The 17,135-nt window shown below is 35.3% G+C and overlaps 1 protein-coding gene across 2 annotated transcripts in view; it reads left to right on the forward strand.

Annotated features, from left to right (window-relative positions):
• The window catches only part of PPM1D (protein phosphatase, Mg2+/Mn2+ dependent 1D), a 55,833-nt gene extending 39,284 nt beyond the window's left edge, over positions 1-16,549 (forward strand). For both annotated transcript variants that reach the window (XM_037809095.1, XM_037809094.1), the window contains exons 5-6: positions 10,038-10,280; positions 15,037-16,549. In XM_037809095.1, the coding sequence (XP_037665023.1) occupies positions 10,038-10,280; positions 15,037-15,591 (798 nt within the window). In that variant the 3' untranslated portion in view covers positions 15,592-16,549. The remainder of the gene's footprint in view (positions 1-10,037; positions 10,281-15,036) is intronic.
• The last annotated feature ends 586 nt before the right edge of the window (positions 16,550-17,135 follow it).

The following is a 17,135-nucleotide window of genomic DNA, read 5'->3' on the forward strand; positions in this document are numbered from 1 at the left end:
ATATACCATAAAACTCACCCTTTGAAAGTGTACAGTTCAGTAGTTTTTAATCTATTCCATCACCATTCTGTAATTTCAGATCATTTTCACCCCTTCCCACCACCAAACAACAGCAAAAACAAACAATCAAAACACAAAACCATGCTTATTAGCAGTCGCTCCCTATTCTACCTTCCCCCATCCCCATCCCCTTGCAGTCACGAATTAACTTTCTGTCTCTGGATTTGCCTATTCATATAAATGTAATCATACAGTATGTGACTTTTTGTGTGTCTTACTTCTACTTAGCATAATGTTTTCATGATTCAACCATGTTGTAGCACGTTTCAGTACATCATTCCTTTTTATGACTGAATAATATTCTATTTTATGGCTGGCTATACCACATTATGTTTATCCATTCATCAGTTGATGGACGTTTTGGTTGTTTCCACTTTTTAGCTATTGTGAATGATGCTGCTATGAACATTAGTGAACAAGTTTTTGTGTGGATGTGTTTTCAGTTCTCTTAGATCTGTAACTAGGAGTGGAATTGCTGGGCCACATGCTAACTGTATGCTGTCTATCCTTTTTTCAGTCAATTGCATACTTACACACAACCAGTAATGAGAAAATGCTTTTCTTTCCTTCCCGACTCAGCTTAGAAATTGTCTTCCTCTTCATTCTGAGTTTACTGTTGACTGATGACCATACCCTCAGTCTCTCAGAAAAGAGTGGGATAGTCAAAGAAAGGAAAACCCAAAGAATGCGGTGTCATTGAAGCCAAGGAAAGAGAGTTTTAGAGAGATAGTCAGCAATGCCAAATGATGCAAAGAAATAGGGGCAGATGGATGAGAACAGGGTATTGACTTTTATACTTAGGATCTTTTGTTAGTGACCTTTATGGATGAAGAATTTCTGATAAGGGCAGAAAACAGGCTGCAAATGGTGATGAAATCTTACCTTGTGAACCAAGGAAAGAGATGTAGTAAATTTTGGATACTTTTGCAAAAACAGAAGCCATTGTACATTGTTAGTCTGAAAATACAGTGAAGGTCTTGAAAGGGACTTGTAGCTTTAAGAGAAAGACTGACAATGGGAAATAAAGGATTTTGCTGGAGTAAAGGCCAGAGCATATAGAAATGACTAGTATCAAAGGCACAAGGGGGAGGGTTAACATTGGAAAAGATTATTTTGCTCTAACATGAGAGGAATGGTAAAGCTATGCTTTTAGGTGTGAAGGAGGCAGTTTGAGTGAACTTGTATTAGATTGCTTCCATTTATTCACTCAATTCACATATTAAGTACTAGGCACGGGGGATATGCAGGTAAATAGAATATGGTTCCTGCTCAGCACTTAACATATTATTACAAATAAGGCATATAAATAAGTATCAATCCCACTCTATTGTGAATTATTTAAAGGTTAAGAATAGTGTCTTGATTCATTTTTACAACTTAAGGGTCCACCATGTTGCCTTTACACTAGTTATTGATATCAGATGTCAAAGAAAGATTAAATAAAACAAAGACTTTTTGTCTGTTGAAATTGGAATTCCTTACTGATCTGTGAGAGAGAGACATTTCATTGGCATGAAAAGGACAAAAGCCAGTTTGTAGTGGATTGAGGAAAACCTATTCATAAATAACAAAAAGTGATTTTTGGATGAGTATTAAGAGAAACATCCATATAAAAGAATTAGAACAGTTGTTATGAGAACTGAGAGGGAGAATATAGGAAACTTGGGAAGACTGTGTAAAGCAGTTTTATAGAGGAGAGTGATTTTTGAGTGAATCTTAAGGTGGGGCTGAACTTACCAGGTAAATCAATCAAGAGAGGAGAGAGAAACTTTTCAGACAAGGAAATATAATGTGTAAGGTCAAGGAGGAGAGAAAATATGACATTCAGGTTTCATAAGTGGCTAGGTGTGACTGGAGGATGGGATTTCTTGGAAATTATGGGAGATAAGACAAAAAGTTTTGAATGGCCTGTTATGAAGTTAGGTTTTTATCATCAGGCATTGGAGAATTATTGAAAAATTGCATTTTACATAATCATTTTCAAAAGCTTGTTGAAATGTGGAAGATAAAATAAAGAAGGTAGATGATAAAGGATGTGAGGAAGATCTATTTATTAGGAGGTGTAGGAAAATCATCTAGCTCCTTAACAAAATTAAACTGCTTCACTTATTATAAAGCCACAGTTGCCAAAACAGCATGGTACTGGCACAAAGATAGACATATAGATCAATGGAATCGAATTGAGAATTCAGAGATAGACCCTCAGATCTGTGGCAGACTGATCTTTGATAAGGCCCCCAAAGTCACTGAACTGAGCCATAATGGTCTTTTCAACAAATGGGGCTGGGAGAGTTGGATATCCATATCCAAAAGAATGAAAGAGGACCCCTACCTCACACCCTACACAAAAATTAACTCAAAATGGACCAAAGATCTCAATATAAAAGAAAGTACCATAAAACTCCTAGAAGATAATGTAGGAAAACATCTTTAAGACCTTGTATTAGGCGGCCACTTCCTAGACTTTACACCCAAAGCACAAGCAACAAAAGAGAAAATAGATAAATGGGAACTCCTCAAGCTTAGAAGTTTCTGCACCTCAAAGGAATTTCTCAAAAAGGTAAAGAGGCAGCCAACTCAATGGGAAAAAATTTTTGGAAACCATGTATCTGACAAAAGACTGATATCTTGCATATGCAAAGAAATCCTACAACTCAATGACAATAGTACAGACAGCCCAGTTATAAAATGGGCAAAAGATAGGAAAAGACAGTTCTCTGAAGAGGAAATACAAATGGCCAAGAAACACATGAAAAAATGTTCAGCTTCACTAGCTATTAGAGAGATGCAAATTAAGACCACAATGAGATACCATCTAACACCGGTTAGAATGGCTGCCATTAAACAAACAGGAAACTACAAATGCTGGAGGGGATGTGGAGAAATTGGAACTCTTATTCATTGTTGGTGGGACTGTATAATGGTTCAGCCACTCTGGAAGTCAGTCTGGCAGTTCCTTAGAAAACTAGATATAGAGCTACCATTCGATCCAGCGATTGCACTTCTCGGTATATACCCGGAAGATCGGAAAGCAGTGACACGAACAGATATCTGCACGCCAGTGTTCATAGCAGCATTATTCACAATTGCCAAGAGATGGAAACAACCCAAATGTCCTTCAACAGATGAGTGGATAAATAAAATGTGGTATATACACACGATGGAATACTACGCGGCAGTAAGAAGGAACGATCTCGTGAAACATATGACAACATGGATGAACCTTGAAGACATAATGCTGAGCGAAATAAGCCAAGCACAAAAAGAGAAATATTATATGCTACCACTAATGTGAACTTTGAAAAATGTAAAACAAATGGTTTATAATGTAGAATGTAGGGAAACTAGCAGTAGAGAGCAATTAAGGAAGGGGGAACAATAATCCAAGAAGAACAGATAAGCTATTTAACGTTCTGGGGATGCCCAGAAATGACTATGGTCTGTTAATTTCTGATGGATATAGTAGGAACAAGTTCACAGAAATGTTGCTATATTAGGTAACTTTCTTGGGGTAAAGTAGGAACATGTTGGAAGTTAAGCAGGTATCTTAGGTTAGTTGTCTTTTTCTTACTCCCTTGTTATGGTCTCTTTGAAATGTTCTTTTATTGTATGTTTGTTTTCTTTTTAACTTTTTTTTCATACAGTTGATTTAAAAAAGAAGGGAAAGTTAAAAAGAAAAAGAAAAACAAGGAAAAAAAAAAGATGTAGTGCCCCCTTGAGGAGCCTGTGGAGAATGCAGGGGTATTTGCCTACCCCACCTCCATGGTTGCTAACATGACCACAGACATAGGGGACTGGTGGTTTGATGGGTTGAGCCCTCTACCATAAGTTTTACCCTTGGGAAGACGGTTGCTGCAAAGGAGAGGCTAGGCCTCCCTATAATTGTGCCTAAGAGCCTCCTCCCGAATGCCTCTTTGTTGCTCAGATGTGTCCCTCTCTCTCTGGCTAAGCCAACTTGAAAGGTGAAATCACTGCCCTCCCCCCTACGTGGGATCAGACACCCAGGGGAGTGAATCTCCCTAGCAACGTGGAATATGACTCCCAGGGAGGAATGTAGACCCGGCATCGTGGGACGGAGAACATCTTCTTGACCAAAAGGGGGATGTGAAAGGAAATGAAATAAGCTTCAGTGGCAGAGAGATTCCAAAAGGAGCCGAGAGGTCACTCTGGTGGGCACTCTTATGCACAATTTAGACAACCCTTTTTAGGTTCTAAAGAATTGGGGTAGCTGGTGGATACCTGAAACTATCAAACTACAACCCAGAACCCATGAATCTCGAAGACAGTTGTATAAAAATGTAGCTTATGAGGGGTGACAATGGGATTGGGAAAGCCATAAGGACCACACTCCACTTTGTCTAGTTTATGGATGGATGAGTAGAAAAATAGGGGAAGGAAACAAACAGACAAAGGTACCCAGTGTTCTTTTTTACTTCAATTGCTCTTTTTCACTCTAATTATTATTCTTGTTATTTTTGTGTGTGTGCTAATGAAGGTGTCAGGGATTGATTTAGGTGATGAATGTACAACTATGTAATGGTACTGTAAACAATCGAAAGTACGATTTGTTTTGTATGACTGCGTGGTATGTGAATATATCTCAATAAAATGATGATAAAAAAATAAAAAAAATAAAAGGAATTTTCACTCAAAAAAAAAAAAATTAAACTGCTTCAGGGTTTGCTATGAAAGAATGGGTGTCATCAGTAAATAGTGAAGGATCCCCAAGAGAAGATGAACTTTGATGAGAGGAGTCTTAGTTATAAGGTCCATCGCCTGCCTTCACATGTTTCTTTCACATGTTGTTAGTATAACTGATTCAATTTTATTAATGGATCTATTAGGTTTCCTCTTTGGAGGCTGCTGTTATATTCAAAATAAAGAAATTTTCAAGGTTGACCTAAGGGCGTGGTGGCCAAAAAAATAAAATAAGCAACACAAAAGAAATACATGGGTGGTAGAATTGACAGAACTTGTGTGTATAAGGAGGGAAAATAGAATGCCACCCAAATCTCTGACTCTTTTGATTGATGGGGTTATTGTCAAGAAAAAGAATAGTTTTGCTGGGTAAGGGATAATGAGTACATTGTTGGCATGTTGACTTGGAGGTGCCTGTGGTTCTTTCTGGTATATATCTTCAGTAGGCAATTATAAATAAATATTTGAGAGAGAAACCTGGAAATACTAATTTGCGAGTTGAAGAGTTAGGTAAAGCTATGACAATATACACTATCACTCAGCAAGAATGTGTGGTAGAAGAATGGAAGAGGGCACAATATTAGGGCAGCCTAAATAAGTAGAACTAGTGGGCTAAGAAAAATGCAAGTAAGGAAGTAGAGGTGGCTTATATAGATTACTTTTTCATGAAGATTTGCTGGGAAGGGAAGCAGAGGCACACTGAAAAAGTGAAAGCTAATGGAGGACTTTAGTAAGCCCTCAATGAGGTAATGTTTGGAGAGTGAAGAGACATGTACCCTAGGGAATAGAATAAATTCATGAAGTAGCGATTGCTGCCTTTCATCATCTGAGCTGCACTTTTTTTTTTTTTTTTACAATTTAGCATCAACACATCATGCATGATTGATCCTTGTAGAACAAACAAAAAAGCACAAAAGAAAGTTTGAGTTGATGTAACTATACTTAAAAATAGAGACTTTTTTCTTTAACCATTTTGTTTTGAAATAATTTCAAATTTACAGGACAGTTGCAAAAATAATACAGGCCCCATACAGAGAACTCCAACTTAACCACTGCCCCACCCCAGATACCCAGATCCATCAATTTTATTCTGTCTGTTCATGTATCTATCTATTTATCTATTTTCTGACTTGAGAACAGATTGCACATATAATCCTTGAACAGATTGCACATATAATCCTTGAACACAGTATTTCCATGTACATTTCCTAAGTACAAAGAAATTCACTTACATAACCACTTTAAGTACAGTTATCATTCAAGAAATGTAACATTGATATAAAGCTTACAGTCTACATTCCCATTTTTTCTTAGACCCAGTAATGGCCACCCCCTTTTTTTGTTACTTTATTAGAGAAGTTGTGGGTTTACAGAACAATCAAACATAAAGTACAGGATTCTCATACAGCACGCAAACATCAACACCCTGCATTGATGTGGCTCATTAGTTACAATTGATAGCACACTTTAACAACTGTACTATTAATTAAAGTCCATGGTTTAACTTAGGGCTCACTATATGTGTACTGCTTGTAGTTTCATGGATTTTTTTTTTAATTATTCTATTATATATACAATCTAACATTTTCCCTTTCAGTCATATTCAGATATGTATATGTCAGTGCTGTTAATTGCATTCACAGTGTTGTGCTGCCGTCACCACCATCCTTTCCCAAAACATTTCCATCATTCCAAACAGGAACCCTGTATATTTTAAGCTTTAACTTCCCATTCCGTATCCCTACCCTATCCCCTAGTAGCCTATATTCTAGATTCTGACTCTATAAGTTTACTTATTAATAATTGTTTCTAATCAGTAAGATCATATAATATTTGTCCTTTTGTGTCTGGCTCCTTTCACTCAACATGATGTCTTCAAGAGTCATCCATGTTGTCACATGTGTGATGACTTCATCTCTCTTTACGGCTGAATAATATTCCATTTGTGTGTGTGTGTGTGTGTGTGTGTGTGTACACATTTTGTTTATCAGTTGATGGGCACTTGGACTGCTTTCATCTTTTGGCAATTGTGAATAACGCCGCTGTGAATATTGGTGTGCATTTATCTGTTCGAGTCCCTGCTTTCAGTTCTTTGGGGTATGTACTTAGTAGTGGAATTGCAGGGTCATATGGTAGTTCTACACTTAGTTTTCTGAGGAACTGCCAGACTGTCTTCCAGAGTGGCTGTACCATTTTACATTGCAACCAGCAATGAATGAGTGTTCTGTTTCTCCGCATCCATACAGAAGTTTGGTTGTCCTTTCTGTTTCCCAGGGGACAGACCTTGCTCTCTGGGTATTTGAAGCTGGCAGGGCTTTGTCCCAGAATGTCTGCCTCTATAGTTTTTTACACTCCTTTTGTTGTTTCATGCTGCTTTTGCCTGGAGGGCATATTTTGGGAGAAGGGTCACTGCAGAGAGGACTTTCCCAAGTTGGTCTTTTCTAGTCACAGCTGGGCCAGGGACCTATGAAGGGGGCATAGACTCGCTCCAAAGTGCCCTGTGAAGGGGGTCAGGAAGGGTGCTGAAAGCTTCCCCAGTGGCTCCCCAAAACTGAGCTTTCCTGGCCTGCCCAGTAAATACCTTCCTTCAGCTAACTGTCCCCTGTAGCCCTGAGAAAGCATATTTCTTTAAATCTCCACCACCTTCTCCCCCGTCTGGGAGAACTGAAACAATGACTCCCCTTTCAGAGTTTGGGTTGAAACAATGGCTGCTGCTGTCTTTGTCCATGGTTGGTTGAAATAATAGCTACCCTTAGTGTTGGGACCCAGTGATCTGAATTTGCTAATTAAAAGCTGTGATCAGTGATGGCCTGTGTCTACCCCTGCTCTTGGGAAAGAGGATTTTTACATCCCTTTCTGTTGCCAGCAGTGAGCTAGGGACTGGACCCTGGAGTGGCCTACAGAGATACTGGGGGTTGGGCTTTGGTAGCTGCTATGTGGAGAGTAATTTACATTTTTTGGTGTAATTTATCAGCCTCTTCCTCCCACTCTTCTCTGGATGCTGTACAGTATTCTGGCCTCTGGAGTTTCAAAATAGTTGTTTCAGACAGTTTCTGCCTGTTTAATAGTTGTTTTGGTGAAGGACTGAGTCCTGGAGCTCCCTTCTCTGCCATCTTCCTGGAAGTCCCCTCCTCAATAAAGTCCTTTTTTTAAATTATTATTTTTTGGTTAGAGAAGTTGTAGGTTTACAGAAAGATCATGGAGAAAATACAGAGCTACCATATAACCTCCCACATTTTTAACATTTTGTATTAGTGTGGTACCTTTGTTACAATTGATGAGAGAGTATTATCAATCATGTCCTTTTTGTGAGCCTTTTCTCCTCCATTATTAGATCCTGTCTTTAACACACATTGCATTTAATGGTCATTATTTCTTTAGTCACTGTTTTTAATTTATTTTTTAGTTGTGGAAACATACAGTATAAATTTTTCCATCATGGCCACTTAAGAACATACCATTCAGGGGATTAATCCTATTCACAAAGTTGCAGTACCTCACCACCATCTGTTACTAGAACTTTCCCTTCACCCTAAGCAGAAACTCTGCACCCATTATGCATTAACTCCCCATGGCTCTTTCCCCACAACTGGTAACTTATACTCTACTTTTTGTCTCTATGAATAAAAATAGGGATGTTTTGGAATCACAATAATAGTAGAACAACTTTATGCCAAAGATATTGAAAAATTATACAAAATGCTTAATTTTCTAGAAAAATATGAAATACTAAAATTGACTCGGGAAGGAATAAAACGTTGAATCAAGTGTAATCATAAAAGCAATTGAATTGGCTTAAAAATATACAAAATGAACACCTAGGCAAGATGTAACAAACCCTCGAGGGATAGATAAACCCCCATGTTATAAAACAGTTTCATAAAATAGAAGGTGGAAAAGCCCCCCCCCCAAGCTTTAATTCAACTAGTACCTTTGTTTCATGACACTTGTAAATCTTGGTAGTAAAATTGGACAAAGAAAGTATTAGAAATGAAAAAATAAATAATATTTAAAAAAAGATCACAAAGTGGGGCTTATCTTGGGAGTGCAAGGATAGCTTAATATTATGGTTTATAATAATATTAAGCAGTTGACAGAAGTTATTTGTAGTTAGCAGTAATTAATGTGTTGTGGAAGTACTGTACTATCCAAACATAAGGCAACTCCAAATAAGATGATTTCCTGTTTTCCCAAAGAGAGGGTTCAAAAAAGCCAAGTTCTTTATCTAATTGGAATGTATAAACTTCAGGGATATAGATGAAAGTCAAATGACCATTTATAGTACATTAATATGTTTTAGTTCACATATATATTAATTTAAAAACTTTTCACTTACACAATACATTTTTTTTCAAACACTGTCACATTCATCTTCATCATTGAATTTCTAGAGGTACTTTTGAGACATGTAGCCCTATTTTCTAGAGCACATAATCTTCATTTCTGTTTAGAATTCAGCAATTTTTGAATCCATGTAATGATACTGTTTTATTCCAAGTCATGATTATTGACGTAACATGAAATCATTTGAGTCCCCCCCCACTCTTTCTGTTGGTGTATATTTGATCTCTTTGCATAACCGTTTATTATATTGCTTTTTTCCTCATATGAGTGACATTAAACATTTGTGAATGTATTTAAGAGCCATTAATATTTCTTTTTTTAAAAGATTTTTATTAATTTTCCTTGTTTTCATGCTCAGAGTATGGAACTTTAAAAATACATGAAAGTATAAAGGGGAAGATAAAAATTATCCATAATCCACCTAGAGATAAAAGACTGTAAAAATTTTAGTGTTTCTTACTAGTTTTTCCACCTTGCATATATACAACATTAATATTTCTTTGTCTGTGAATAATGTTCATATCCATTGACAGTTTTTATGTTGGGTCACCAACTTTGATTTGCAGAAATGTAAGGACTTTTTTGGCCTTTCATGACTGGTTTCTGAATAATGTTCATCTATAATAATTTAATATTATTATAACCTTTTAGATTGTGGTTCCTTAATTTCTATATAACTTTTCCTAATTAAAGTTATAATGGAGACCAAATTTCTTACTACTAAAATAATAAAAATAAATAGTAAAATTTAATGATAGGATAATTATTTGTTCATTATTAAAAAAATTCCATCAGTAGTATTTTAACATTTTTGTAGAGAGTGTGGATAATGTCTGAACTTTGGGGAATTTTTTATTTTTAAAAATTTGATAAAAGATGTAGTAGTGACTAAACCTGATTTGTTACCTTCTTTCTCCTTGTTCTTTTAAATACAGGGTGAGCATGAACAATCTTGTGCCAAAATGCTTGTGAATCGTGCACTAGGCCGCTGGAGGCAGCGTATGCTCCGAGCAGATAACACTAGTGCCATAGTAATCTGCATCTCTCCAGGAGTGGACAATCAGGGCACCTGCACCAATGAAGATGAGCTTTATCTGAACCTGACTGATAGCCCCTGTTATAATAGTGAAGAGACTTGCCTGATGACTCCTTCCCCTTGTACTACACCACCAGTCAAGGTATATAGTTCCATAATATTTTTAGTTGTGTTTTAATAATCAAAATTTCTTTGGTTAGTGTTTGCTGAAAAGAATTTTCAGGTCTTGATGTAATAGGACTTAATAAATAGGTTCAGGAAAGTGACAGAGCTTTGTAGTGTAACTTGCCAGAGCCATCTGCACATCAGTATTAGTATGAGTGCCAGCCATGTAGTACATAGTGCCTAATTGAAAGGTGATTAGAGTGCCCTCTGAAGAATATTAATATTTTGAATGTATTGTTTCCCTTCTAATTCTATGAACATTTGTAAAGTTTAAAAAAATTTATAAAGTACTTTGATAAATAATATTTCATTTGATTTTCAGTCACCCAGAGAGGTAAACAGTACAGGTATTATTCCCATTTATAAATAGTAAGATAGAGATTAAACAGTTTGAACAAGATCTTAGAGAATCAACATTGGACTTGACCTCAGGATATCATACCATAGAACTTGTTATCTTCGGCCTACATCATTCTTGTTTCAAATCAGTGTTAATACTGAATGAATTTAAGATAGGCTGAGAAATAAGCAAATTTAAAAGGGTACCATATCTCCCTTTAATGATTTGCTAAGACCTCAAATACTTTATGTTCCCATCCCAATTTTTTCCTACCAAAAATTGCTAATAAACCTGGCTTTTTGAGAATGTGATTTCAGAAGAATGACCATTTCAAGTAGGAAATACTGTGGAATTTTATGTTACCTGTTCAAGGCGATTTTAAGATGTCGGAGCTACAGAGTATAAAGAACTTTAATTTTAGATATTGTGATCCTGTAGTCAATACTTGGGTTGTTTGTTTTTTTTTTCCCCCTTCCTTTCACTTTACATATATATGGCAATTTAATTTTCATTATATGGAATCTTTATTTTCATTTAGAAATTGACAGATTATTATTTTGTACTAATTTTCTGAAAGAATTTCTTGTCAGTGCTTTCTCTCTTTTTTTTTCCCCCAAAATCGGAATCAAAATGGAAATTGAAACTTTTTGCAGACTCTTCATTCCAAAGCTGTGAGGGAGCTTATGTTCTTTTGAGTAATTGCTTATTTCTGGATACCGAATGTATTCACTACTTTTATGTCCCCTAATGTCTTTGAATAACTGACCATTGTGCAGAAGGAGGCATTTGGGTGGGGTAAGGATGAGGGGAAAAAAGGGTATTGTGATAGGGATAGATATTTTTAATATTGACCTCAAATAAAAATTATTACAGTCTACTGGATTGGTGTCATTAAAATTATACGTAAATTGTACATGAAGTATTGTTTTAAGAATTATTTCTAAAATCCCAGGAAATAATGACTTGTCTAATCATTCCAAAGTAAAGATAAGCAGGTTTATAGATACACTAATTTCTATGAAGGTATGTTGTTTGTTAACCAGTTGGTCCTGCCAAATATGGGGAAATATTTAGAGCTGTTCAGAATAATTAGTATTGTTGGCTTTTACCTGATAGGTAATAAGGGCAAATTTCTGCTCAAGAAATTATATTTTGTTTTGTTTACCTTAATTGACTTGAAGGCAGTCACAAGTACCTCTGATTTATTTCATTGTTATAGTTATTCCTTGTTTAGTAACAACTAGGTAAATATGACGTTTTGGTTAATTTTGAATGGTTTTTAAGACTTAACCTCATTTAGACTAGGCATTTGAGTCTAGGTTTGTAAACATCTCAACTTCTGTTTGAGTCCTAACATAAATTAGTAGTCAGATCTTTGTTTGAGGATGGTATAGTAGAAATACCTCTGTTTAAGTGATAGATTACCATGGCAAACATTTCTTTTCCAGTCTTTCTTTAGGGAAAAAAACTTAATTTAGCTGTGTTTCACAAGTCAAGAACTATAGGAAGGACAGATGGGGAAGAGAGGAAGAGAGTTCTTTCAGAAAAATCAATACTTAGTTTCAGTTGTGTTCTAGGCATAATTTGTGATTGGTTGCTTTTATTAGATTATAGGATAGATGGAGAGAGAAAGTTTATCTCTGAAGTTGTGAACTCATGAATATTTTGAGGATTTTTGTTTTGGCTAATTAGAACATGCAGATCATAAGTCACAATCACTTTGAACTTGTTGCTGATAGGACTTTCTTCATAAAATATATTTTGAACTTTAAAAATATTTTTTGGGAGGGGTAACCAATACCACATAAATGTTTTATGCATTTGGAAAAGGGCATAAAATACTCATATTTGGTGTATGAATATTTTAATGAATTTGATTAATTTTGGGGTGAGTCTGAAGAAGCAGATGCCTATGCTAACAGATGCAATGTATTCCCGCAGAATGCCAATAAAAAGAGAAGGAAAAGGAAAAGTTCAAGGAGGAAGTGGGGGAAGAGAAGCCAGCATACCTGTAGTATCAGAATAATAATCTGTGATTTTATAAAGACACAGCACAACAGAAATTACAAATAAATCATGTTAACTGAAATTGTCCCATTGTTTTTCTTTTATTAAGGAATTCCATCTAACTTATAACTTTGTTACACAGTTTACAGCAATATGTTCTATTTCTATAAGTGGCTTGATGAGTACCCTTTTCTTGTGCCTAAATTAGTGACATTAATTATTTGGTAGAGGAAGCCTTCTGTCTACAGAATTTATCTGGTGCTTGGTCTTGTTGCAAATGAATTTTCTGTATTAGAGCAGCATTATCTCTTGTCAACTATTACTTATAACTAGATCTTTTTTTCTGTGATCAGCCAGAACATATTGGTGACAAGATTAGACATTCTGATCAACCTAATGGCAGAGGGATAAATTCACAACTCTTGTTTATATTACTGAAATCCTTATGTAAATGTTCTAGAGCAGAGACTGTTCTGTCATCCTTACATCAGTATTGGTACTGTGATAAAAGGTTGCTACCCAACATCGCCAGTGTTAAAACAGATAAGACTAATGGGGCTTTCAGTAAACCATGTGGTGTGAAATAAAAAAATGAACCAATTACTCCAGAAAGAAAGAGTATATTCTTAACAAAAAAAGAAAAGCCATGTATTTTGGGTAGTATTGAATTTAGGAAGTAGGATTTCTGTGTCCTTTTCTCATCTGCAAACTCCTTTGGACCTAAAGTCAATAATGTATTTTTTTAGTAAAGCAGTTTTATATCTATGGTTAGATTGAAATACTTCTAGAGACAGGATATTGGATACCTTCATTTTTCCTTTCCTTTTAATTCTAGACCCATTAAAGGAAATATTTTTATTAAAAATATACTTTTATATAACACTTTTTAGGAAAAGTATTTATTCCTAGGGAATTTTATGTCAGAGGAATGCCAAGTAATGAGTCTAATTCATTTACCACTCTACAAAAGGGTTTACTGGGGATTTTCAGAATGTATGAATATTTTAATAAATTTGATTAAGAGCTTCCACTTGAGGGAAATGTTGCACACTTGGGGGAGAGAGAGTATTTGTGCTTCAGTTATTTTCTTGAGAAACAATTAAAACAATGGTTTTATAAAATACTACTACTTCGGAACGTGTGGGTTTGATAGGAAGAATGTTCTTGTCTGTTTGGAGGTAGGAGGATATTCTAAGTATATGTAGATCTAGAGAAGTATATCTAAAGCAGTGGTACACATCTGAATCACCAGGAAGCTTAAAAAAAAATACGTGAAAGTTTCTCAGGTGATTTTCATTGTATCTTCAACTGAGAGTTACTACAACCATACTCAATAAATTCCAGCTCCCTCCTTCTCTCAAATCACAGAACATTGTGTAGTGTTTGGTGGATTGGTGCAAAGCAACATTCATCTGAGTTTCCATTATGACATAGTTGCTTTAATGTTGGACTTCACATTTTCCACACTAGTAAATATTCAGAAATTAGAATTCAGGAAGTAGGAGATAAATCAAGAAATAAATAAGTGTAAACCAAATTTTTCACTTATCTTAGTGTAACCCTCTCCTCCCTATCCCCTTCCCTGTTGGTTAAACTAACTAGTTTGTCAAAAGGCCCTTCTGGCTTTATACAGATATGATTGTATATTATTTGAAGAGAATCAGAATATATAAGCATGTACAAATCATAATATCTTTGAGTAGAAGGAACCTGCTCTTTTATATCCTTTTAAAATTAGGTCATTCTGTGTTGTCTGTTTAGGTAGGTAAGCATCTGCCTGAATTGCCAGACAATTATTTTGTTAATGGTTTCTCAAAGCAATTTTTCCATTGTCCTTATGGAAAAATAAGGCTTTTGTACAAAATAATTAGAGCTATTTCATCAATGTTTTGTTACTGACACATGTAGAATAAAAATGTAAGCAAGGTATATGCTTACATATATATGTTCCATGTTGAAGTACAGAATGAATAGACTAGGATGGTGGAAGAGTAAACATGTGCCTGTGGTTATTTTTAGTGTCTGTTTTGAAATCTTGTTCCTTGAAGTATCTTCTATTTGGTTACATGCCGCTGGACAGAAAATACTTGTGATCACATTAATTTTAACCAACTTGGATGCATTAGTTATTATGTTTCCCCTACTATCCAGAAGGCAGGGTTCAGTGTCATTGTTAACTTTAAATTGCTTTCTTCTCACCCAGGCCCCTACCGTAGAGCCTTGTACTTAGTTCAATAACTAAATATACGTTGAATGAATGAATGCATGAACAAATATTTTTTTCCCATCTTAATAGATTTGTAAGGACCTTAATACCACATGCCATGGATTTGTTGAATTCTAGGAAAAAATTGTTTCTTAATTGGTTCATCTTCTTGTTTTTCAGTCACTGGAGGTGGATCATTGGCCAAAGCTGAGCTCTAAGGACCATATACCTGCCCTTGTTCGTAGTAATGCCTTCTCAGAGAATTATCTAGAGGTTCCAGTTGAGATAGCTCGAGGGAGTGTTCAGGCTGTAGTCATACCCTCAAAAGATCCAGAGCCTCTTGAAGAAAACTGCACTAAAGCCCTGACTTTAAGGATACATGATTCTTTGAATAATAGCCTGTCAGTTGGCCTTGTGCCTACCAATTCAGCAAACATCATGGACCAAAAAAACTTGAAGATGACAACTCCTGGTCAAACAAAAGCCCAAGAAGTTGAAAGAACCCCTCCAGCAAACTTTAAAAGGACATTAGAAGAATCCAACTCTGGTCCCCCTGTGAAGAAACATAGACGAAATTGCTTAAGTCAAAGTAGTGGTGCTCAGCCTGCAAGCCTCCCCGCAACCTCGCAGAGAAAGAACTCTGTTAAACTCACGATGCGACGCAGACTTAGGGGACAGAAGAAAATTGGAAATCCTCTACTACATCAGCACAGGAAAACTGTTTGTGTTTGCTGAAATGTATGTGGGAAACGTCCTTGTTGCTCCTCACCCCCGCTGCCCCCCGCCAACTTAGGATATGTGAGGGCTTTTTAAAATTGGTACAGAATTGAGGTTTTTTTTAAGGGAAGAAAATAAAGAGTACCACAGTTTGACTTTTTGGAATTGAACAATTTTATCCTAGCCTTGTACTTGTTTGTTATTATAAATGTGAATTTTGTAGATATTAGGGCATAAGTTGCTGTAAAATGTGTGTAAATTTGTATCCTTCACACATATCCAGTCTCTTACTCTGATAAACAGTAATTGTGATGACAGGGCTAACCATTTTTAAAAAAAAAAAATCAAAAGAATTTATTAGATTTTAGAAATATGTTTAAACTTTTTAAAATGCTTATTAAAAATTTGTGTAAGCCACTTGTGATGAGAACTACACAACTTTTTAAACTAAATTATTAAGCCAACTGGAAAAGTGATGTATTTTCATAGTGACCTGTGTTCCACTTAATGTTTCTTAGAGACTACTAGTGTCTTTTAAATTTATTTTTTATTTTTAATTTCATAATTCTGAAGTAAAATTGTCATAGAAGCAAGAAGTATTGAGCCATGCTAAAGTAGCTTATGTTAGTCTCCTTGTCCCAATTCAATTACTATGCAGTATCTCTTTATTTCAGTAGCATTTTTCTAAAATATTAATCATCAGATATATTCCATGAATCATTTTGGAGTACAAGGAGGTGTATTTACTTAAAAAAAAAAATCCCCTTCTGAATCATCCAGGATATTAAATGGCATTATTAGGTCTTTAAAGTAGTTACCCCCTTCTGTGTTCCTTATAATATGTGAAGTTTTTCTTGCTATTTGAATAATGGATGGTGCTGCTAATTCCCAACCTTTCTTAAGTTATTTTATATTGTACAGTTTTCATTGATTATATGGGTATATATTTGTTCATCTAATAAATCAGTGAACTGTTCTGATGTTGCTGGATTTTTGTTGTTGGTTTTAATGGTATATATTACCTTTCTATTGTGCCATGACCATATTTTAGGATAACTTAAAATGCATTTAATTTTCATTTTTGCACTCTGAATTTTTTAAATTTTAATATAGAAAGCAAGAAAACAGGCTAAATATCCAAGAATAAGAATTTGGTTAGGTCACTTATGGCTTATACAAACATTTGATTAACTATTATACAGCAGTTCAAAATGAATAAGACTCTGAGTGTATATTTTGGTAATATGGGAAAAGGCTAAAATACTGAAACACTGAAAGTAATCATTTTTGGGTGGTGAATTGTGTTTTTTTTTTTTTTTTTTAATCATTTTATTGAGATATATTCACATACCACGCAGTCATACAAAACAAATCGTACTTTCGATTGTTTACAGTACCATTACATAGTTGTACATTCACCACCTAAATCAATCCCTGACACCTTCATTAGCACACACACAAAAATAACAAGAATAATAATTAGAGTGAAAAAGAGCAATTGAAGTAAAAAAGAACACTGGGTACCTTTGTCTGTTTGTTGTGAATTGTGTTTTACGTTGAGA

The sequence above is a fragment of the Choloepus didactylus genome, chromosome 18 (assembly GCF_015220235.1).
Source record: "Choloepus didactylus isolate mChoDid1 chromosome 18, mChoDid1.pri, whole genome shotgun sequence".
Lineage (NCBI taxonomy): Eukaryota > Metazoa > Chordata > Mammalia > Pilosa > Megalonychidae > Choloepus > Choloepus didactylus.